At 35.8% G+C, this 23,771-nt stretch overlaps 1 protein-coding gene across 5 annotated transcripts in view; it reads left to right on the forward strand.

The window, feature by feature from the left end:
* The window catches only part of GALK2 (galactokinase 2), a 110,587-nt gene that overhangs the window by 21,506 nt on the left and 65,310 nt on the right, over window positions 1–23,771 (forward strand). For all 5 annotated transcript variants that reach the window (XM_059372788.1, XM_059372786.1, XM_059372785.1 and 2 more), the window contains 2 exons: window positions 4,902–4,992; window positions 8,260–8,406. In XM_059372788.1, coding sequence (XP_059228771.1) covers window positions 4,902–4,992; window positions 8,260–8,406 — 238 coding nt within the window. The remainder of the gene's footprint in view (window positions 1–4,901; window positions 4,993–8,259; window positions 8,407–23,771) is intronic.

Consider the following 23,771-nt stretch of genomic DNA (forward strand, 5'->3'; position numbering starts at 1 on the left):
TTTTCACATCCCCACCTTTTGATTCTAGCCATTCTTACAGATATGTGGTGATATATCATTGTGGTTTTGATTTGCATTTCCCTGATGATTAGTGATGTGGATCATCTTTTCATTTGTCTGTTAGCCATCTGTATGTCTATTTGGATCATCTCCCCAGTTTTTAAAAAAAATTTTACTTATTTATTTGACAGAGATCACAAGTAAGGCAGAGAGGCAGGCAGAGGGAGAGCGTGAAGCAGGCTCCCTGCCGAGCAGAGAGCCCGATGTGGGGCTCGATCCCAGGACCCGGAGATCATGACCCGGGTGGAAGGCAGAGGCTTAACCCACTGAGCCACCCAGGTGCCCCTTCCCATTTTTTAATTGGATTGGGTTTTTTTGGTATTGAGTCATATAATTTCTTTATAGATTTTGAATATTAACCCTTTATCAGATATATCATTTGCAAATATCTTCCTCCATTCAGTGGGTTGCCTTTTTGTTTTGTTGATGGTTTCCTTTGCTATCCAAAAGCTTTTTATTTTGATGTAGTCCCAATAGTTTATTTTTGTTTTCATTTCCCTTGCCTGAGGAGACCTATCTAGAAAAATGTTGCTACTGCTGATGTCAGAAAAATTACTGCCTCTCTTCTCTTATGGATTTTATGGTTTCAGATCCACATTTAGGTTTTTAATCCATTTTGAGTTTATTTTTGTGCATGGTGTTAGAAGTGGTCCAGTTTCATTCTTTTGCATTTAGTTATCTAATTTTTCCCAGCACCATTCATTGAGATACTGTGTTTTCCCTATGGTATATTCTTGCCTCCTTTGTCATAGATTAAATGACAATATATGTGTGGGTTTAATTCCGGGATCTCTACTCCATTCCATTGATCTATGTGTCTGTTTTTGTGGCTAGTTCCATACTGTTTTGATTATTGCAGATTTGTAATATATCTTGAAATCTGAAATTGTGGTACCTCCAGCTTTGCTTTTCTTTCTCAAGATTGCTTTGGGTATTTGGGATCTTTTTTGGTTCCATAAAAATTTTAGGATTATTTGTTATAGTTCTGTGAAAAATGCTTTTGGTGTTTTGATAGGGTTTGCATTGAGTTTGTAGATTCCTTTGGATAGTGTGGACATTTATCAGTATTAATTCCTCCAATGCATGAGCATAGGATATTTTTCCATATGTTTGTATTGTCTTCAGTTTCTTTCATCAATGGTTTATAGTTCAGAGTACACGTCTTTCACCTCCCTGGTTAAGTTACTCTTTTCAGAGCAATTGTAAATGGAATTGTTTTCTTTCTGCTACTTTGTTATTAGTGTATGGAAGTGTTACCAATTTCTGGGTATTAACTTTGTATCCTGCAACTGTACTGAGTTCATCTATTACTTCTAATAGTTTTTTTTTTTAAAGATTTTATTTATTTATCAGAGGGGGGGGGGAGAGCGAGTACAGGCAGACAGAATGGCAGGCAGAGGCAGAGGGAGAAGCAGGCTCCCGGCCGAGCAAGGAGCCTGATGTGGGACTCGATCCCAGGACGCCGGGATCATGACCTGAGCCAAAGGCAGCCGCTTAACCAACTGAGCCACCCAGGCGTCCCTTCTAATAGTTTTTTTGATGGAGTCTTTATGGTTTTCTGTATATGGCATCATGTCATCTGCAAATAGAGACAGTTTAACTTCTTTCTTACCAATATGGATACCTCTTACTTCTCTTTCTTGTCTGATTGCTGTGTCTACGACTTCCAGCTGTATGTTGAATAAAAATCGGGACAGTGGATATCCTTGTCTTGTTCTTGTTCTTAAACAGCTCTCAGTTTTTCACTATTGAGTATGGTGTTAGCTGTGGGTTTTCATTTATAGTCTTTATGATGTTGAGGTATGTTCCCTCAAACCCACTTGACTGAGAGTTGTTATCAGGAACAGATGTTGAATTTTGTCAGATACTTTTTCTGTATCTATTGAGTTGATTGTATAATTTTTATCTTTTGACTTGTTGATGTAGTATATGACATTGATGTGCAAATATTGAACATCTTGCATCCCCAGGATAAATCCTTTTTGATTGTGGTGAATGATCCTTTTTTTACACTTGATCTTAGCCAAAAGGCCGAGAAGCGATTGATTTTTTAAAATTTAAATTCAATTAGCCAACCTATAGTACATCATTAGTTTCAGATATAGAATTCAGTTATTCATCAGTTGATTCATCAGTTTCATATAACACCCAGTGCTCATCACATCACATGCCTTCCTTAATGCCTATCACCCAATTACCATATACCCCCTACCTCCCCTCCAGCAATCTTCAGTTTGTTTCCTATATTTAAGAATCTCTTGTGGTTTGTCTCCCTCTCTGATTTCTTTCCATTCTGATTTCCCTCCCTTTTCCTATGATCCTCTACAGTGTTTTTTATATTGCACATATGAGCGAAACCATATGATAATTGTCTTTCTCTGACTTACTTTGCTCAGCATACTACTGTCTGGTTCCATCCACACTGATGTAAATGGTAAGTATTCATCCTTTCTGATGGCTGAGTAATATTCCATTTTGTGTGTGTGTTTGTGTGTTTGTGTGTGTGTATGTCTGTATATATGTATATAAAGAACACATCTTTATCCATCCATCTGTTGATGGACATCTCGGCTCTTTTCTTAGTTTGGCTATTGTGGACATCCTTTTAATACATTGGTGAATGTGATTTTCTAATTAAAAACCGTAGCTTTATAAGAAGTCCTAGAATCAGGTTGTGTAAATCCTCTAACATTGTTTGTCTTTTTCAAATTTATTTTCACTGTTCTAGATCTTTTGCATTTCCTTATTCATTTTAGAATCAACTATTCAACTAATATGAAAGAGTACATTGGGGTTTTTATTGGGATTGTTGGGTTTATTGGAAAATGTGTAAATCTTAGAAAATGGTAGGGCAGAGAGGCAAGACAGGGATGCTAGAAAAAAACAGGCATGAAATAACTAATCAAAAGAAAGATTTTTGGGGCACCTGGGTGGCTCAGTGGATTAAAACCTCTGCCTTCAGCCCAGGTCATCTAGGGTCCCTGGATCCTGAGCTCTCTGCTCAGCAGGGAGCCTGCCTCCCCTTCTTTCTCTCTCTGCCTGCCTCTCTGCCTACTTGTGATCTCTGTCAAATAAAGAAATAAAATCCTTAAAAACAACACACACAAGGTTTTTTAAAATGACGTTTTTAGGCTATATTTCTAATTCTGTAGGAACTGACACTTTTCAGCTTTGTCTTTTGTATTTCTCATGTAGCTTTGTGCATCTGTACAAATTTCCGCTTCTACCCCTGACTGCTTCCTGGTTTTCTTTTCTTTGTGGTGACTTTCAAGATCTTTGCTTAACTAGGAACAGAACCTGATCAGTGTTGCTAACATAGTTTTATCCACTTTCCAAATTCTGTGGCCTCTTGTTGACTGTGAGCAATATATTTTAACTTGTGTAGGTGACACTAAAATGCTTGTGAGCTGGAGTCATACTGTGTGTTTCCTTGGAGAGTCACTAAACCTCTGTAAGCCACCAGGAAGGCCTCCCCTCTTCACTCTAATATGCTGATTATAGAGATGATGCCCTTTTTGTCTCACATCCCATTCCATATTAAACACCATCACGTGACAGTAGTGTGTGATCATAATTTGTGTTCATGTCGTCTCAGCTAGTTTATGAAAAGATAAGCCCTGTGCCATCTTTCTTTATATTCCTGTAAATGCCTTGCACACTTAAATATTTTTCTTAGGACAGGATGTGTCCATGTTACTGAGTTAAGATAATGTGTGGAGGGCGCCTACTACAGTGACTGGCATATAATAGGTATTTAGTAAACCATGTGAAGAGTATTCAGTCAATATGGGAGATGTTGCTTATTTCCTTACTTTTTATTTGACCCCATCTTCCTCCATTTCATGTTTTTTTGTCCTTTGGCTGATTTAGAAACCTTTTTATCTATTATTCATTTTGAGATAATTTTTGACTTACAAAGAAATAAAAAATAATACAAAGAATTCCCAAAATCAACTGATATGTTCTCAGTTCATGATATCAAGGGGACATATGATGTCCCTTTATTGATGGTGTTAGTTTTGATCATTTTGTTGAGGTGGTGTCTGCCAGATTTCTTTGCCATAAAATTACTATTTTTTTCCCTTTATAATAAGTATCTGATGGAGAAATACTTTGAGTCTATGTAAATGTTTTATTTCTTATCAAACTTTTTCTCCTTAACTTTAGCATCCATTGATGATTCTTTCCTGAAACAATTATCATGGAGTTTGCCACATAGAGATTTTTTTATTTCCACCATTTCTACTTCATCTATTCTTTGACGTTTTACTCTAAGGAAGAGATTTTCCTTCTCCTTCATTTAGGTAGTTTTTCATTTGTTAATTTATATCAGTATAGACTCATGGAATCTTATTTAACAAGTTATGATCCTTTAGAATCATTATTTGTTTTTTCCCCCATCTTCTTCTTAAACTGTGAAGATGGTAAAATTGGATAGGTGGCAAAGAGTGTGGGGAGAGAAGTGTTTGAGTTCTGTTAAAGTTAGAGATATGCCAAACAGCAAACCCCTTGGATAAGCATTTATGTGGTTTATAAATCAGCTTAACAATACCATCATGAAATAAAAGGTGGTGTAGATTATGTTGAAATATATTGGTTCCTCTATGTTTCAGGAATAAAAAGGGTCAATAAGAAGTAGTTTAGTTGTTAAGGTCACCGCAACTTCCCTTACCTTTTAGTGTGTGGGGATGTTTGTTGTTTTTGGTAGACTGTGAAGTACATAGATGAAAATAAATGGAGAATGAAATTTCAGTATCACTCTTATGGCACAAGATGGCAGCAGTCAGCCATGTATTTTGCAGCCTCTAGCCTTAAATTAATGGTGTCTTTTGTTTTTGCAGGGACTTCAGTACTAGTTCTAATAATATTCAGATTGACAAAACCAAGCCTCTGTGGCACAACTATTTCCTATGTGGATTTAAAGGAATTCAGGTAAATTGGTTTATCAGGCAACTACTAGCTGTTGAACTTAAAGTATGTATTATATATCAAGATTTTAAAAAATTTACTATTTATATTTTGTCATCTTTCAAAGCTAATGAATATTTCTATTATTTTATTTTAGAGGATGAGGCAGGTATGACTGTTCACTGGGGTTCACAGGGAGCAGTAATGTCTGTTCATAAATCAGTTGCATCTGATGAAAATCCTCTTTTTTTTTTTTAAAAGATTTTATTTATTTATTTGACAGACAGAGATCACAAGTAGGCAGAGAGAGAGAGGGAAGCAGGCTCCCCGCTGAGCAGAGAGCCTGATGCAGGGCTCGATCCCAGGACCCTGAGATCATGACCTGAGCCGAAGGCAGCGGCTTAACCCACTGAGCAACCCAGGTGCCCCGAAAATCCTCTTTTTAAAAAAATCTTTGTTCAAATTTTCTTTTGAAGGATGCAGTCTATTAATATATTTGTTCTAAAAATATGTAGGTATAGGTGCCTGGGTGGCTCAGTGGGTTAAAGCCTCTGCCCTTGGCTCAGGTCATGATCCCAGGGTCCTGGGATTGAGCCCCGCATCGGGCTCTCTGCTCAGCAGGGAGCCTGCTTCCTCCTCTCTCTCTGCTTGCTGTACTCTGCCTACTTGTGATCTCTCTCTCTGTCAAATAAAAAATAAGATCTTAAAAAATATATATATAGGTATATACTGTAGTAGGATTTAGTCATACAGCCCTAGGTTTGAATCTGAGCTCTGCTCAGCTGTGTTGATTCAGCCTCTTTAAGTGTCAGGTTTGTTATCTGTATAATGATGTCCTTGCTATCCAGCAAAGAGTTGTTACAAGGATTACACAGTGCTTGACACACAGTAGGCATTCAGTAAATAAACAACTAGTATTGTTATTACCATTTTAGATAGGGTAAAAAAAAAGAGGTAGTAAAGTTTATTAGAATAAGTATTTTTCTTAGAAACATTGACTAATTATCAGGAACATCTCTAATGTCATGGACAAGAATAAGAAAATGAAATATTTCTACTTTTTTCTCCAAAATAAAAAAGTGTAAGTCAATTTGATTTGTTAAAATGTTTTAGAGAGCTTGTGTTCCTTGCTGTCTGGTGGTCCTATCTGAAGCTTTGTCACAAGTAGCCTAGGACTCAGTGGCATATTTCACTCCAGGAAAGCATCAGATTTATTTCTGAGATGTAGTCCTACACTCGGATTTTGGTGGTTCTGGTCTTAGAGTTCCTGCATTCCTTTCTTCTCTCCCTTCCTCCTTCTTCCCTCTCTTCCTTTCCTTCATTCTTCTTTCTTTCTTTCTTTTCCTTCCTTCCTCTTTTTTATTTTTCTTTCTTCTTTATCGAGACACATGGTAATAACTTATGGGAATAGATATTGGCAGCTTTTAAATCTTCAAAGTTATCTGGCTTATCAAATGCATTAGAGGGAATTACAGTGTTTGGAAGGATTTGCCTGACAAATGCAATTTGATCTTTCTTATAGCAACATGCTTTTTATAGCATATGGGTAAGTGACCTAAATACTGCTTGTTGCTTTCTGTTTTTGAAAATTTGAGGCCTTAAAGCCTTCTTTTTTGGTTTGACAACTTAATGTGCTAAAGTAGGTTTGTATAGCAAATTTTTGGCAGAGAATTAATTTAAAAGTTAGCCTGTTTAGAAAACTTCAAATTCAAATACTAGGAAATTTCAGAGGTTAATCTGTTTATATTAAATTGAACATGTTATCCTTTTGGGATAGAGCTATTACAAAATTTGGCAAAATCCATTTACGTTTTTGAATCTGTTGTACATTTTAATTTAAACATTGCGTGATAAGTTTGTAAGTATGATTCACATTCAAGATACACTGAGGATCAGTTTATGGTTAAATATATAGCATTCTCCAAGGATTTTTTTTTTTTTTTTAAAACAAGCTGTCTGATGTTCTTTATGAAAGGGCATTGGCAGCAGCAGTGTTTCAATTTATAATTTGTTTGTATTTCTGGAAAGGAAATTTTTAGATGACTTGAAATCAAGAAGAGAAGTACATCCAACAGAATCTCTTTTTTTGTGGTGTGTGAGTTTTGCCAACATAGGAAAAAAGGACAAGAAATTAAGGGGAAAAAAACAGCCTTTAATTTGCAGAGTTTTGTTGTTACTTTGGTTATTCTAACTAGTTTATTGAAATTTCTCCCTAGAATAATATGTATGATGAAATGCATAATTATGTAATATAATAGTATTTTGTACTTTGGTCTTGAGTTTTTTGAGTAATTTGCAAACATGTGGTATTTTTTCTTGAAAATGGGGTAGCCTTGAATTTATTTTTAATCCTAAACCACAAAGGTTATGATATAATATCATCTTAAGTGTCATGCTAGATATTCATCTAAGTATCCTAGAGATTTCCATCTTTAGATCAGAGTCCCATTATTTCTCATTATTTCTTTCTTTCCTAATTGTAGAAATAAGAGTTTCTCTACTCCATTTAGAGTCTGTGTTCTTATTTGTGCTTGAATTCTAATTTGGCTGTCTTGAAAGCTACCATATGGCTTAACTGTATCTATAAACTCTAGTAAAAATCTGGATTTCCTCATATAGCTCACTTACATTAAATCATAGTGACAGTATGCTGGCCCGTGTTACTGACTGCAATGGAGAAGTTCTCAACCAGAAATCAGAGACCTGGGTCCTACCCCTAGCTCCCTATATGCAATGTTGGAAAAAATTTTTAATCTTGGTACATAGGTTTTTCCATAAGTAAAATGGAACTGAAGTTGAGAACACTTTTTCTTCAGAGAAACTTCTGAAGAAATACTCAATAGAAACAAGCTGCTGCTTGATGTTAGACTTTCACAGTCATATTGTGTTGGGCTGTGTTACATGGAGCTTTAATCTGCCTCACTAATATTGTGTATTTCTTATTTTGTTACTTGAGAAGTAGAATTATAATTTTTTAATTAATTTTTACATTTGCTTAAGTCAATTAATGTTCAAGAAAAAGATGTCTCAAGGCAATTTTAGGAAATGGATCAATAGCTTTTTGTTGAACAAAGTAAAAAATAATCTACAGATTACCAAACCCTGTAGCCAAGAACCATTAAATGAAATATCATGTATAGACTCAACTAAACTGAATTGCACAAGTAGTTTCTATAAATAGCATAATAAGTCCATTGATAAATGCTTGCTCTCTGGAGAATGAAAGAATGTTTGCTAGACCTCGAATCTAACACCGAAGTTACTAGCACTGTTTTTTCCTTCTATTCTTAGGAACACTTTGGTCTTAGCAACCTGACTGGAATGAATTGCTTAGTGGATGGAAACATCCCACCAAGTTCTGGACTCTCCAGCTCCAGTGCTTTAGTCTGTTGTGCTGGCTTGGTGACACTCACAGTGCTGGGAATGAACCTATCTAAGGTAACCAACATAAATGTGTTAGCCTCACAGAACTCTCTCCTTGTAAAGCCTTTAATATCTGAATCTCCAAATTATAAAATCTTTCTTCGATTACAAACTTTGTCTTACCTGAAAGGATTCTACACATGGGAATGCACTGTAACCTAAAAATTAATAAGTCCTGCTTGTGATAAACCACTATAAAGTATCTGATACTTTGCAAATAGGGAGCAGCTCTGTGAATATCTGTATTAAAATGCTTTTGTGCTCTTACATTAATTGTGGAGTTTGAGTGCATGGATATCTTTTTGGATCACCTCACTAACAAGTTCAGTTTAGACCAAGAAATTGTAGGCCTCATAGTTGTACCTGCTTATTTTCAACCAAAACCTTAAATTAAATATTTGACAGGCACTGGGTAAAAAGGGTAAAGACCAGGCAATAAAGGAACTGAACAGCATATCTGTTTATACCAGCAGGTTAGTCACTGAAATAAACTTAAAAAAAAAAATTGCATTACAAAGAGGAAATGCTTATTTAAAGGAAACATAAATCCTACAAAAGGTCAGAAAGCCTCAACTTTACAAGTTCACATAAATCTCTAACTTTGCAGTTCAGAGCAGGTGTGCTCAGCTTTAATTAATGCTTTGGAGTTCTGGTTCAAACAAAATGTTATCATAGGTTCTTTTTTATCCCATACACATACCATTTATAGGTGGTTTGGGAAGGGCATCAGGCAGATCAAGAGAAGGTCCGCCACATGCTTGGTCAGCCTGTTTAAATTTTCATTTTGAAAATTTTATATACAAGAGGAAAGAAAAATAAAGGAGAAAGCAAAGGCTCAGACAGAGTTCTCTTGTCTGTCATGTATAAATATACCTTAATTAGTCCTTTGTGAGCCATGGCTTATTTGGTGGGAAGAGCAAATTACTTGTTTTTTGTTTATTGAGAGGAAAGAAAGCAAGGGAAAGAAATCCATATGTGAAATGTGTTTCCAGTAGTATTTTTAATCTGTTGATCTATTTATTTATTCATTTAGTCATCATTCAACATTATTTATTTAGTGGCTACTTTGTACCAGGTAATGTTCAAAGCATTGGAGCTATGATAGGTCCAGTTTTAACCCTCACAGTGCTTATGATCTGAAACGGGAACAGAGACAAGAAACAGACAACTATAGTAGGTTGTGATGAGTGGATAAATGCAGATTTAGAGAGCATGGAATATCTCAACTGAGACACAGGCATTTTTAGATGTTTGTCAAGAAATACTAATAGCATGAAAACACTGGTAACATCAATAGGCATGTATCAGGTGGAGGGAAACTTATGTGGGAATATCTAGAGTAAGAGTGATCATAGATTGTTGGAAGAACTAAAAGGGGCTTAATTTGGCTGGAGTAATTTGGATAACAGAGTAGGAGACCAGATGTTGGGCCTTGTGAGCCATGTTGAGGAATTTGGGCTTTATCTTGATAGCAGTGTAAAACCATTTCAGGCTTTTAGAAAGAGGGTAATATTATCATGCCTATATTTTAGAAAGATCACTCTGGCTCTATTATGAAATCTAGATATGAGGGTAGTAACAATATTGGTAGTAGGGAAATGATTTGGTCTAGAGAAATGGTGGTGATAATGGAGAGACCTGGATCATAGACATCTCAGACAGAATCAATAAGACTTGCTCATTGATTGGGTTTGGGAATGAGGCACAGAGAAGAGTCAAGGATTTTACCCAGGTCTCTGGCTTGGTGTGATTTGTTGGAATAAGGAATGTAGATGAAATTGAAATGTTGATAGGGAGGGGTCTCTGTGGGCATACTGATAGAGTTATATAGTATTTAGTCAGAAACAATATCCTTGAAGATAAGGAGGAGGATCTGAATTGGAGATGGCCCATTTAAGAGTAATTTGTATATAACTGGGTTTTGAAGCTATAGGAGTGGGGGAGAACAACCAGTGGAAGAATGTAGGTAGAAGGACAAGGAAGACTAGGACAAGGTTCTGACAAGCATGAACATTTGAAGGATGGGCTTAAGAAGAAATGTCCACTGAAGAGACTGAGAAATAATCAGGTAGATAGAAGGAAAAAAAAAAAAAGATTTAAAAAAAATACAAAAACTTTTATTTCTCTTTGTAAAATCTAATTTAAAAATTTTTGTGCATGTTTTCTAATTAGAACACTTTGTGAAAATAATACATGCAATAATAAATGCATTTTTGATCTAATTAAAAGTATATAGACACAGAAAAAAAAATAATAATGGTATCCTGATAGGGGCACCTGGGTGGCTAGGTGGGTTAAGCATCTGATTTTTGGTTTGACTCCAGTCATGATCTTGGGGTTGTGGTATTGAGCCCCACATTGGGCTCCACCCTCAGCAGTGTCTGTTTCAAATTCTCTTCCTCTCCTCCTCCTCCACTTGCAATTGTGCATGTGTGCTCCCTTGCTAAAATAAATAAATCTTTAAAAAAAAAAAAGGTAAGGCAACAGCAAAGACAAAAAAGAGACTATTTCATGAAAACAGTGGTGTCAAATGCTGCTGGGATGTCAAGTGAGACAAGGACTAACCTTCATTAGATTTGACATCAGAGAAGTTGAAGAAAACCTTGGCAAGAACAATTTAAAATAGGAATATGTTAAAGTGTCTATGAGAAGTGAGAAAGTGGGAAAGTCCAGTGGATACAAAAATTCTGGCTGTGCCTGGTGAAAGAGATAAAATGATGTCTGTCATGGGGGTAAGGTCAAGAAATTAATTTATTAATAAGAGGATTGGTGAAACTTTTTTTTTTTCACTTTTTTTTTTGGCTTTTTAATGGTATAAATATCTAAGGGAAAAGAAGAAATAATGATGAAGAAAAAAACACTTGAAACTTAGGAATTAATTTTGGCTGCCTCTGTGTTTTCAAAGTAAAAAAATAACAAATGTGTTGACATAAAAAGAGACACATGGATCAATGGAACAGAATTAAGAGCCCAGAAATAAACCCATGCATATATGGTCAATTAACTAATGACAACATATATAAAAAACTTATACAACTCAATAGCATAAAAACAAACAATATAATTAAAAATGGGCAGAGTATCTGAGTCAACATTTTTCCAGAGAAGACATATAGATGGCCAACACACACCTGAAAAGATGTTCAGCATCACTTACCATCAGGGAAATGCAAATCTAAAAGATTTTATTTATTTATTTGACAGAGAGAGAGATCACAAATAGGCAGAGAGACAGACAGAGAGAGAGATGAGGAGAAGCAGGCTCCCTGCTGAGCAGAGAGCCCAATGCGGGACTCGATCCCAGGCCCCTGGGATCATGACCTGAGCCGAAGGTAGAGGCTTAACCCACTGAGCCACCCAGGCGCCCCAGGGAAATGCAAATCTAAACCACAATGAAATATCACCTCACACCTGTCAAAATGGCTAGTATCAAAAGATAAAAAAATAACAATTGTTGGTGAAGATGCAGAGAAAGGGAATGCTTGTACACTGTTGGTGGGAATGTAAATTGGTGCAGCCATTATGGAAAACAGTATGGATATTCCTCACAAAATTAAAAATAGACCATATGCTCCAGCAATTGCATTTTTGGGTATTTATTTGAAGAAATTGAAAACATTAACTTGAAACAATATGTATGCACCCCTATGTACACTGAAGCATTAAAATTTCAATAGTAGAGGTACAGACACAACCTAAGTATCTGTTGATGGATGAATGCATAAAGGAAATATGATATATATATATATATATATATATATATATAATGACATTTTAGTTAACCACAAAAAAGAATGAAGTCTTGCCAATTGCAACAACATGGAGGGAACTTAAGAGCATTGTGCTAAGTGAAATAAGTGTGCAATGTAAAAAATTTTTTTAATGTTTTATTTTATTGTTTTCTCTTAGATAGGGAGAGAGAGGTAGGGGGAGGGGCAGAGGGAGAGAGCAAATCTCAAGCAGACTCCACACCCAATGTGAAGCCCAATGTGAGGTTTGATCTCATAATCCTGAGATCATGACCTGAACTGAAATCAAGAGTTGGATGCTTAACCAGCTGAGCCACACAGGTACTCCTTTTTAAAAAAAAAAAAAACTGGAGCTAATAGATACAGAGAACAAATTAGTTGTTGCCAGAGGTGATTGTTGGGGGATGGGCAAAATGGGTAGAGGGAGTCAAAAGGTACAAACTCCGAGTTATAAAATAAATCATGGGATGTAATGTACAAAATGGTAAATATAGTTAACAGTACTGCATTGCATATTTAAAAGTTGCTAAGAGAATAAATCTTAAAGGTTCTCATCACAAGAAAATAAAATTCTATCACTATGTATGTGATAGATGCTAATTAGACTTATTATGATCATTTCACAATATATACAGATATCAAATCTGTTGTATACATGAAACTAATTATGTTGTATACATGAAACTAATATGTTAGTTATACCTTGATTTAAAAAATGAATAAAAAATAGCAAATATACTTTTATCAGAACTGACTTTATTACCTAAAGGGAACAATATGTATATTCTAGCTTTCCCTGCTCATCTAAGTTGCACTGACAATACTTAATATTTCATAAGGTCTTAGTATCATTATTTAGGAGAGTTTCTTTGCTGTAATGAGATAGAATTTTTTTTTTAAGATTTTATTTATTTATTTGACAGAGAGATCACAAGTAGGCAGAGAGGCAGGCACAGAGAGAGAGAGGAGGAAGCAGACTCCCGGCCCAGCAGAGAGCCCGATGTGGGACTTGATCCCAGGACCCCAGATCATGACCTGAGCCGAAGGCAGTGAGATAGAATCTTAATTGAAAGGAAGCCTGATTTCCTCAGAGTCTTTATAGTTAAGTGCTAATTGTTGACATAGAATGTAAGAACTCAATGGACTTTAGAGATGAGCTAGTTCATATTTTTTTTTTTAACTGATGTATCAGTCAGTGTCTAATAAGAAAGAAATGGCACACAGGGTATAACTGAAGACAGTTTAATAAGGAGACTATTTACATAGATGTGGGTAGGTTCAGGGGAACCAACTAGGAAGATTTCCCTTGTGAAACCAGAAGCTATTGTACTTTAGGAGCTATGACTGTAGAGTAATGTTGCCAGAGATGCAATGAGGTGGGAAAGAGTGAAGTGGGTAGGAATGGCAGTGAGTGGGAATGGACGAGGGGAGTTGTCCATAGAGGTCTGTCTTCTGGGGTACAGAGAAGTATGAGAATGGAGGGCCAGAAAGGCAAATGGAGAATAACCAACCTATCTGATAAGAAAGGTAAGTCCCACAGGAGACTAGTGACTAATTTCTCCCAATTGATGACTAATCCCCTTCCAATTAATATGTATATCCAGTAGTCCCTGTTAAATTGCAGATAATAATTACTGTAAATGAGATATGATAAGTAGATTTGGAATTTGTTAACTCATTAATAAATGAAATGTTTTATGGCTGAAACCACTAAAACAAGATGGCTAATCACCCAGAAATTCTGGAAGATTGAAATTATGAATGAGAAGGAAACTGGAGAAGAGAATATGGTGTAATAAGAAGAGCTATGAAATAGAAAAGCCTAGAGACTTCTGGTTTCAAGACTCCAGAACAAAGAACATTATCTACTTTTTCTTTCTCCAGCCCTCATTTATTTTGCTTTTTCAAAAAAATCATCCCCGAACAATAGGGAAAGCAAGAAAATGGAGGCACAGGTTTCATCTTTGATAAATCAAGGAGACATAAATAACTCTAAACCACAAGATACAAAGATGAAAAGTCAGTGGAAGGGTGGTACATGACTTAGGAGAATGAAGAAAGGTCAGAGCCAAGTGCCTGTGGAAGGAAGTGCAGATGGAAGGCAAATTAATTCACAGATGTCTGGAAAGGCTTAGGAATTAGACGCACCCAGTACCGTAGAAAGTAGGGTGACAATATATGGTTGAACTACATTCTCATGTTAAAATCTAAGGAGGAGAAACCCCCTATGATCATGGTTGATGAAGGCTGAAATGATCAACAGAGAGTTGTGGGCTCGGAGGGCATTCTGTATGCAGTTATCTTTTGGCATTTGTCAAAAATACAATTCATGTTATGTCTGAGTAACTTAGAATATGAATTGGGCATAAAACTTTTCCTTGAGAGTTGCTATCCACTGAAGAAACTGGAGAAGCTCATGGTTAGGCATCAGGAATCCTATTTGTTATTGGGAAGTCTGGAATAACACAAATAACACTGGATTTATGAGGGAGTGCTTCCCAGAGAAGATAGGCTTTTCAGCTACAATATAAACTTCCTATCCTAAGTCTTGGAATTAGCATTCGGTGACATTTATTGTACGCCTACCAGGTGCCAGGCCTTGGTCTAGGCACTAGGGATACAGCTATGAATCGGTGAAGCCCCTGCTTTCATGGGACTTAAGTGCTAGTGTCTGTGGTGATAGTAGGAGATAATGAACAACTATCTAATTAAATGTAGAATATCAGCCAGGGTTATGAAGAAAAATAGGCTGTAGTGAGGGGAAGTTGCTATTTTGGAGGAGTCAGAAGTCTTTTTAAGGAGGAGCCATTTTAACAGAGACTATGGTAAGGAGTCAGCAAAAAAGGGAAGTAGAAGGAACAGCTCATCCAAAAGCCTTAAGGCTAATGCATGTTCCTCACAGCCGAGGAATAGTGGAAGCAGTGCTGGGGGAGTGGGGGGACAAGACTGGGTGGTTTGAGGTAAGCTAAAGAGAGGTGATCAGAGGCCACATTGCCACATTGTATAGAGTCTTCTTTGGATTTCATTCCAAGTATGATAGAAAGCCTTTGGAGAGCTATGAACTGAGGTGTCCAGATGTGATTCACATTGCTTTGAGTTTCTTGCAGTTGGAGTAGTATGTTGTACCCTGTACTGACCAGGGAGAAAATAATCTAAAAAAAAAAAAAAAAAAAAAAAAAAAGAAAAGAAAAGAAAAGGAATGGGAATGGTCAATGCTTTTATGGAATTTAAATGCACATAGAAGGGTACCTCACAAGACTTATTAACTGAGCATCTAGCTCATACAAGATCTGAAGTATTTTATGTGTAAATGGAGAACAGGGTTATAAGAATGGCTGCTTGGTGGTGTTAAATGGGGAAGTTTTTTTTTTTTAAAGATGTTATTTATTTGACAGAGATCAGAAATAGGCAGAGAGGCAGGCAGAGAGAGTGGGGAAGCAGGCTCCCTGCTGAGTGCTGAGCAGAGAGCTGATGCAGGGCTCATCTGACGATGCTAAGATCATGACCTGAGCTGAAGGTGGAGGCTTAACCCACTGAGGCACCCAGGCTCCCCTAAATGGGGAAGTTTTCAAGTGAGTGGTAAGTTCTAAAAAAGCAAGGAGAGGCTGTGTCTTGACACAAAGTACTGGGAGGGGTCCAGGGCATTTCAGGCAGAGTGAACCCTTAAGTGTATTGTAACAGTTCTCTGAGCCAGATTGATAAAAATGTGTCAGCCAAGGCCTAGAAATTCCTATGCTGCCTCATGACATTCCTTTTCAAAATTTTATGTGATGACATACAACTCTTCTAGTTGCTTAAGTCCCTCAACAGGTTTGAATAACTTAATTTCAGGGGCAAGTTACTCGTGTAGACACGATTGATCCTCTTTCAGAGGAGTGTTTTGGTGTTTGAAATCCATATGTACAAGAGACCTTTGAGGTTCAGAAGCAGAGTAAATTAAATGCTCAACATTCTGTGCCAAATATGTCCAAGTTTTCATTTCCTGAGTTTCTTTGAGAAGGTTTAAGGGTGTATTTTTCTCTACATATAGTTACATTTAAGTTAAATATTTCTTGGCTTTCAGAATGAGATCTTGTCCTTAAAAAGTAAAGACAAGATATACAGGAAAATGAAAAGAATCTCACAATTACACAAAAGTTTAAGCTCTGATGAGAATGTTTTAGTAACAGTTTGCTATATGTTATAGGACAATCAGAAAACAATTTGCACTGTCACTAATCATTATGTTTAGAAGTCCATAGAAGGATGTTGTTTCACTTTGCATAGAATAACAAAAACCTCCTCCATATAATGGTTAAGGAAAATAGTAGTTTAAAACAGTCCAGCTGCTTTAACAGTGGACCACTAATGAATTGCAGCAGCATGGCCTCTAAGAAGATGGTAAATCCAGAATACAATCTTTGAAAACAATCTCTTAATTAAGTGTTGGACATGGACTAAAGCCATGTGCTCACTGCCACAAATACCAGGAGGGCTCAGTGTTAGCACTGGGTGGCCTGTGTTTAAAAATGTTTGAAATTTTAGGTTAATATTGTTAATACATAAATATAAAACCATTCACGTAGTTTTATCAATGAAAAAGAACCAAGTTTCTTTCAGTTAGGTGGCATTGTGTTTGTCTCTCATTATATTCTTTTTTAGGAGTAGGATTGGAGACAACATTTATTTAATGGTTTTAAGTAATTTGAATTCACTTGGATGTTGCGACCAAGCTATTTGCAGATTAGGAGGCTTGCTTTGCGGAGGTTGTTTAGGTCACCTCTGGTTTTTTTTTTCTTTCCATTTCCTTTTCTAGGCTAAATACATGTTTACCTTGAGCATAAACTAAGGCAAACAAGACAAACTAGGGAGCAACAGATTGGAGAACTATGGTTCACTGTTTCCGAGTGTCTTCAAATGAAACCACTATTGCTGAAAATTCATGCATATGTCTTTGTTGTGTTTGAACTTTTGCTGTGATCCTTATATCCTTATCATTATTAGGTCACTATGTGTCAAGGCCTCCAAACTTTGACTTGCACTCAGGAGTAAGTTAAATGTGATCTAGTATTTAAAGAATCAACAGGGACAGTCCCCATGATATTAAGTATGCCACACGTGTGCATAGTCCTTACCTACTACATTCACTGTATGCAGAGAAAATAACTAAAAGATGAACATACAAGCTCATTTCTTTTTAAGACTGGATAATATTTCTTTTTTTTTTTTTTAAAGATTTTATTTATTTATTTGATAGAGATCACAAGTAGATGGAGAGGCAGGCAGAGAGAGAGAGAGAGAGAGATGGAAGCAGGCTCCCTGCTGAGCAGAGAGCCCGATGCGGGACTTGATCCCAGGACCCTGAGATCATGACCAGAGCCGAAGGCAGCGGCTTAACCCACTGAGCCACCCAGGCACCCCAAGACTGGATAATATTTCATTGTGTAGATATTACATAGTTTATCCATTCACCTGCTGAAGGACATCTTAGTTGCTTTCAAGTTTTGCCAATTAAGAATAAAGTGGCTATAGACATCGGTGTGCAGGTTTTTGTGTGGGCCTAAGTATCAACTCCTTTGGGTAAATTACAAGGAGTGTGATTGCTGAAATGTATGAAAAGAATATATTAAATTTTGAAAGAAACTATCAAACTATCTTTCAAAGTGGCTGTTATTATTTTGTATTTCCACGAGCAATGAATGAGAGTTCCTGTTACTCCATATTCTCACCAGCATTTGGAGTTCAGATTTTGGCTATTTTAATAGGTGTGTACTAATATCTCATTGTTGTTTTAATTTGCATTTTCCTTATGACATATGATGGGGAGTCTCTTTTCTTTTCTTTTTTTTTTTAAGATTTTATTTATTTATTTGAGAGATTGAGAATGAGAGAGCAAGAACATGAGAGGAGGAAGGTCAGAGGGAGGAGCAGTTCCTGCTGAGCAGGGAGCCAGATGCAGGACTTGATTCCCTGACTCTGGGATCATGACCTGAGCCAAAGAGAGTCACTTAACCAAATGAGCCACACTGGCGCCCCATGGAGCATCTTCTCATTCATATGCATACTTACCATTTGTATATCTTCTTTGGTGAGGTGTCTCTTAAGATCTTTGGCTTGGTTTTTAAACAGGTTGCTTATTTCATACTGTTGAGTTTTAAGAGTTCTTTGTATATTTTGGATGATAGTCCTTTATCAAATATGTCTTTTGCAAATATTTTCTTCGAGATAGTGCTTCTCTTTTTATTCTCTTGATATTATCTTTTGCAGAGCAGAACTATTTAATTTTAATGAAATCCAGATTATTAATTCTTTCTTTTATGAACTGTGCCTTATCTCAGAAGTCATTGCCAAAGCCTAGGTCATTTAGGTTTTCTCCTATGTCATCTTCTAGGAGTTTTATAGTTTTGTTTTACATTTAGGTCTGTGATCCATTTTGGTTTAATTTTTGTAAAGGTGTAAGGTCTGTGTTTAGATGCATTTTTTTTGCATTTGAATGCCCAGTTGTTCTTGTACTATTTCTTGAAAAGACTATCTTTGCTCCATTGCTTTGCTTTTGCTCCTTTGTCAAAGATCAGGCTATATTTGTGTGGATCTATATCTGGGCTCTCTGTTCTGTCACATTGATCTAATTGTCTGTTCTTTTGTGAATACCAAACTATTTTGATTACTGTAGCCTAATATGAAGTCTTGAAGTTGGAAAGGGTCAGTCCTCCAACTTTATTCTCCTTTCATCTTGTGTTGCTATTCTGGATGTTTTGCCTTTCCATATGAACTTTAGAATCCATTGATAACCACAAAATAACTTGCTGGGATTTTGGATGGGATTGCATTGAATCTGGATCAAGTTGGGAAAAATTAACATCTTAACAATATTGAGTCTTCCTATCCATGAACATAGGATATCTCTCCATTTAGTTCTTTGATTTCATTTGAGTTTTATAGTTTTCCTTGTGTAAATCTTTTACATATTTCATGTGATTTATACTTAAGTATTACATTTTTTCAGGTGCTAATGTAAATGGTATTGTATTTTAAATTTCAAATTCCACTTGTTTATTGCTGGTATATAGGAAAGTGATTGACTTTGTATATTAATATAGTATGTTACAACCTTGTTATAATTGCTTGCTAGTTCCAGGAGGTTTTTTTTGCTAATTGCTTTGGATTTTCTACATAGATAACTATGTCATCTGTAAACAAATAATTTTATTTCTTCTTTCTTAATTTGTATATCTTTTATCTCCTTCTATTGTTTGATTACACTAACTAGAACTTCCACATTGATGTTGAAAAGCAGTGGTGATGGACATTCTTGCCTTGTTCCTGATCATTTTACCTTTTGAAATTCATTGTCAAACTGTCATCTAGAAAGATTTTATCAATTAATATGCAACAACATTACATGAGCGTCCATTTCCTCACAGCCTTACCAACAACTTTATCTATCTTTAAAATCATTTCCAATCTTATAGATTCTGTCTTGGGCATATTTTTGATGATTAGACTGCCTAAACATCTTTTCCATGTTTTTTATTGGTCATTTACAGTTTTTGGACTTTGTTATATATTTACTCAGTTCCTATTACTCCATAAGAACTCTATATATTAAGTATTCATATATTATATGTTGCATCCACCCCTTTACTAACCAATTTTCCATTTGACTTCTTTTAAACTGATAATTCTGTTTTTTGTCTTGTTTTATTTTGCTTTTTAAATAAGCTCTATGCTCCGTGTGGGGCTTGAACTCATGACCCTAAGACAACAGTTGTATGCTCCACTGACTGAGCCAACCAGGTGCCCTTAAACTAATAATTTTGTATTTGCTTTTAAAAAAATATCTCATGTATTTATTAGAAAGAGAGAGAGAATGAGCAAGGGGGAGGGGTAGAAGGAAAGGGACAGGCAGACTCCCCACTGAGCAGGAAGCCTTATGTGGGACTTGATCCCAGGACCCTGGCAGACGCCTAACCAACTGAGCCACCTTGGTGCCCTAAACTAATAATATTGAAACAAAAGGCACTTTAGTCATATTTAAGCAAACACATACGATGGGATCATTGTATATACCTTTACTTTTATCTTTCTTGAGTTGAAAATACTATATACCCTTCCATTTCATTTTGAAGTAAAGTACTTGGGCACAAGTCCATTAAATGGACCCCAGGGCTCTCTAATTTACTCCATGTTTGACATAGTATCTTTAGAGGCTTACTCAGAAGAACTAAAATCATAACTGATTTATACTGTAAGCAGGAATATTTTCCAAGTAGCATTTGTTCAGTAAGATACATACTTTTGAATTATGAATAATTCAATTAACATCTGTTTAGCACTTGGTGAAATGCAAAGAACTTTCCCCTCATCCTTTTGCAAGGCCACTTAACTCTGTAAAGTAAGAAGCAACTGCCAGCTTCTCAGAGCCTAGCGCCAGGATTGTGTACTTGGACTTTATGTTTTATCAAAGGAATATGGCAGGTTTTACTTTTAGAACATATTAATATTACTTATACTTCCCCCAAAGGTCTAAAAACATTCAACAAGAACAACAAAAACAGCAGCAGCACCAACAGAACAAAACTGTTTGGAGGGCACCGTCATTATGTGGATGGATCCAGGGTTCAGTCAGCCCTTTTAGGGCTTAGACAAGGCACTGGTAACTGACAATGGAGATTTCTTTTTAATTTTAAAGGACATATAAATCTGTTGAGAATAAAAGAAGGGCAGTCAGTCTGGCAAATGGTAAGTAACCTTAAAAACTTTTCTCTCTCTCTGAGGAAAGAGATGATTATATTATTTTCTTATGAGCAACTTTATAGTGCCTGGCATAAAGGAGACAATTAGTTGGGTTTGATTAAATTAGTGAGTTATTACTGCTACCATCATCTGCATAATAGCCATTTCCCCCTGTTTTTAGTATTGTATTTGGATGAGTTAAACAAAAACATAAAATGAATGATTTGTCCCAAAGACAGTATCTTCCTGGAGAATACATTTATTTTTATTCTCAGAATATGGGACTGAAAAACAGACCTGGGTCTGAATTCTGGTACTGCTACTCTCTAGCTTTATAGCTGAGGGGAAGTCTATCTCTGGGTCTCAGTTTCTTCATTAGTAAAATAAGTGAATTTAGACCACTAAATCTTTGAGGCCCCTTCTAGCACTAAGATTATGTGATCTAAGAGGTAAAGCAATTCTTAAGATCATCAATTTTTGAGGAGTTGCTTAATAATAATTAAACGCTTGCTTATACTGTATCTAAATCTTCTAGTGGATTTTTCAAAATTCTAGATCCTAGTGACAATAAAGTCATTATTGGAAATAAAATTCAACCTTGGGAAAGCTATATCTAAACTTTGGAAAACTGCTGTTTAGGTACCTGTTACAATGTAACAATGTAATATGACTCGGTTGTATTGCTGATTGACAATTCCATCCCTAGGGGTAGGGGAGGACTGTTGCTTTTCTTTCTTACTTTTTGTTTTAGTTACGTTTCTTATAATTACTTTGTTTAATAACTGGCAATCAGGAATTTACGGAATAAAATACACTTTTTTGATCTCAATGTCCACTAGATGGAGATACTGTGGTAACAAAGGTCCTGAACTGACCGCATATATTTTTACTTTGGGTAGTTTGCTCTTAAGTTTTAATTAAAATAAATGAAATAGTAAAAAAAGGAAAAGAAAAAGAAAGGAACAAAACAAGTAAGGGCGAGAACTGAGAGTGAAATTCAGCTTTCCATGGCTCCAAGGAAAGATTCAGATAGACCATAAATCACTGTGAAGCATTTCAAAGCTGTACTGCATATTTCCTGCCATTAAAACTGTGTATTGATCTAATTTGCAAATACCCACACCCCTTGAAATGATTGTGTTTAATTTACTATCTTTGAAAAAATCTAATAAAAACTCATAAGAAAGTTCCATTTATCAAGTTTTCCTGTTTCTCAAATTTAATTTCTACATTTAGTATTTATGGACATAATTTTTATTTTTGTCTTTTGAGCACTTTTTTCCTATTAAATTTTTAGTAGCTCACTCTTAAAAGCATATTGAGCAATTTATAAGTATTACTTTTTCAGAGTTGGGGTACATTTGGTAAGTATATTGTGACTTTTTCAAATGCAATTATTTTAAGGCCTTTGATGATTATAAAAGCAAGAGGCTAGGGTCAAATCCTAGGTGAAAATGCTAGAAGTGAGGCTATAAAACTAATATATTTATGGAATATTTTAGTGAAGGCTGTAGGCAGTGAATAATATAGGCATATAAAAATAATTTAATGATATTTATCCAGGTATGCCCAAAATGAATGAATAAGACAAAGAGTATTTTACAAATTAAATTTTCCTTGGTTACTCAGTATACCGGATACTTTATTTTATCTCCAAGATTTATTAATTCGTTTTAGAAAGAGAGAAAGAGAGAGAGAGAGAGTACGAGAGTGGGGACAGGGACAGGGGAAGAGGAAAAGGGGAAAGCAGATTCCTGAGTACAGAGCCCAGCGCAGAGCAGGGCTTGATGCCAAGACCCTAAGATCAGACCCTGAGATCACGAACTGAGCAGGAACCAAGAGTCAGACACCCAGCCAACTGAGCCACCCCAGCATTTCTACCAGATACTTAAGAAGTACTATTGGAGATTATTTAGAATTTGGATGAATGGATGTAATCCCTTAATTTTAATCCTATCTGAATTGGTAAGGGAGCAGAGGATAGAAAATTAATTTGACCTGATCATAAATACTGTAGGATGGAATTAAAAGATGATTTTAGCTCAGCTTCCTACAGGATGTTATGGTACAAAGAGCATGTCCTTTAGATTCACCATGACACATTGGACTCTAGCTCAAGAGCTATGTGACTTGGCACATTACTTAATCTCTCTGTGTCTTTGTCTGTAAAATTAGGATCATAATATTTACCCAGTAAAGATAGTTGTGAGGATTGGAGTAATTATATAAAGTATAATACCTACCTTACAGTAAGAGGTAAGGATCATTACAGTCATCCTCACTTTATAATAATGGTAATGATGATGATGATGATGATAGTAATAATCTGTAATTCTCATTTAAATTAAAAAAATGTAGATTTTCTCTACTGGGGAGAATCTCTGGAAAATGGTTAGGCTAGTTTTACTGGAAGCCTTTTATTTTTTTTCATTTTAACTCTGAGGTTCAGGGATACCATGAACCCCAAATGGGTTAGGGTAGTAAAAAGAATCTTCCTTTTCATTCCTTTATTTAACAGTGTTTATTCAACTAGGCAATCTTATAGAATTGGGGCTGGAAAAGTAAAGTAGACAAAGAGTTTATATTCTAGAAGGGAGAGACAGATAATAAATAAGTAAATGAGCTATATACTTTCACATAGGGTTAACTTCTATAAGGAGAATGAAGTCTGGCAAAGACGGAGAATGATTTGGAGAAAGGCTACTTTAGATTATGTGATTAGTACAAAGAATCAAAGTAAGAGAGATGAGGAAGAGAAAAAAATGACTAATTAAAACAATTAGTAATTGTAAAATTTAATTAGTAAAATTGAGTATTATTGTGGGCAGCAATAACATGAGGATGTAGGGATTGACATTCAAGCTGAAGTATTATTAAGCATTTAACTGTTAGCTATTCTGAACCTTTCTTCTCTGG

This window comes from Mustela nigripes, chromosome 13 (genome assembly GCF_022355385.1).
Source record: "Mustela nigripes isolate SB6536 chromosome 13, MUSNIG.SB6536, whole genome shotgun sequence".
In the NCBI taxonomy this organism is placed as follows: domain Eukaryota; kingdom Metazoa; phylum Chordata; class Mammalia; order Carnivora; family Mustelidae; genus Mustela; species Mustela nigripes.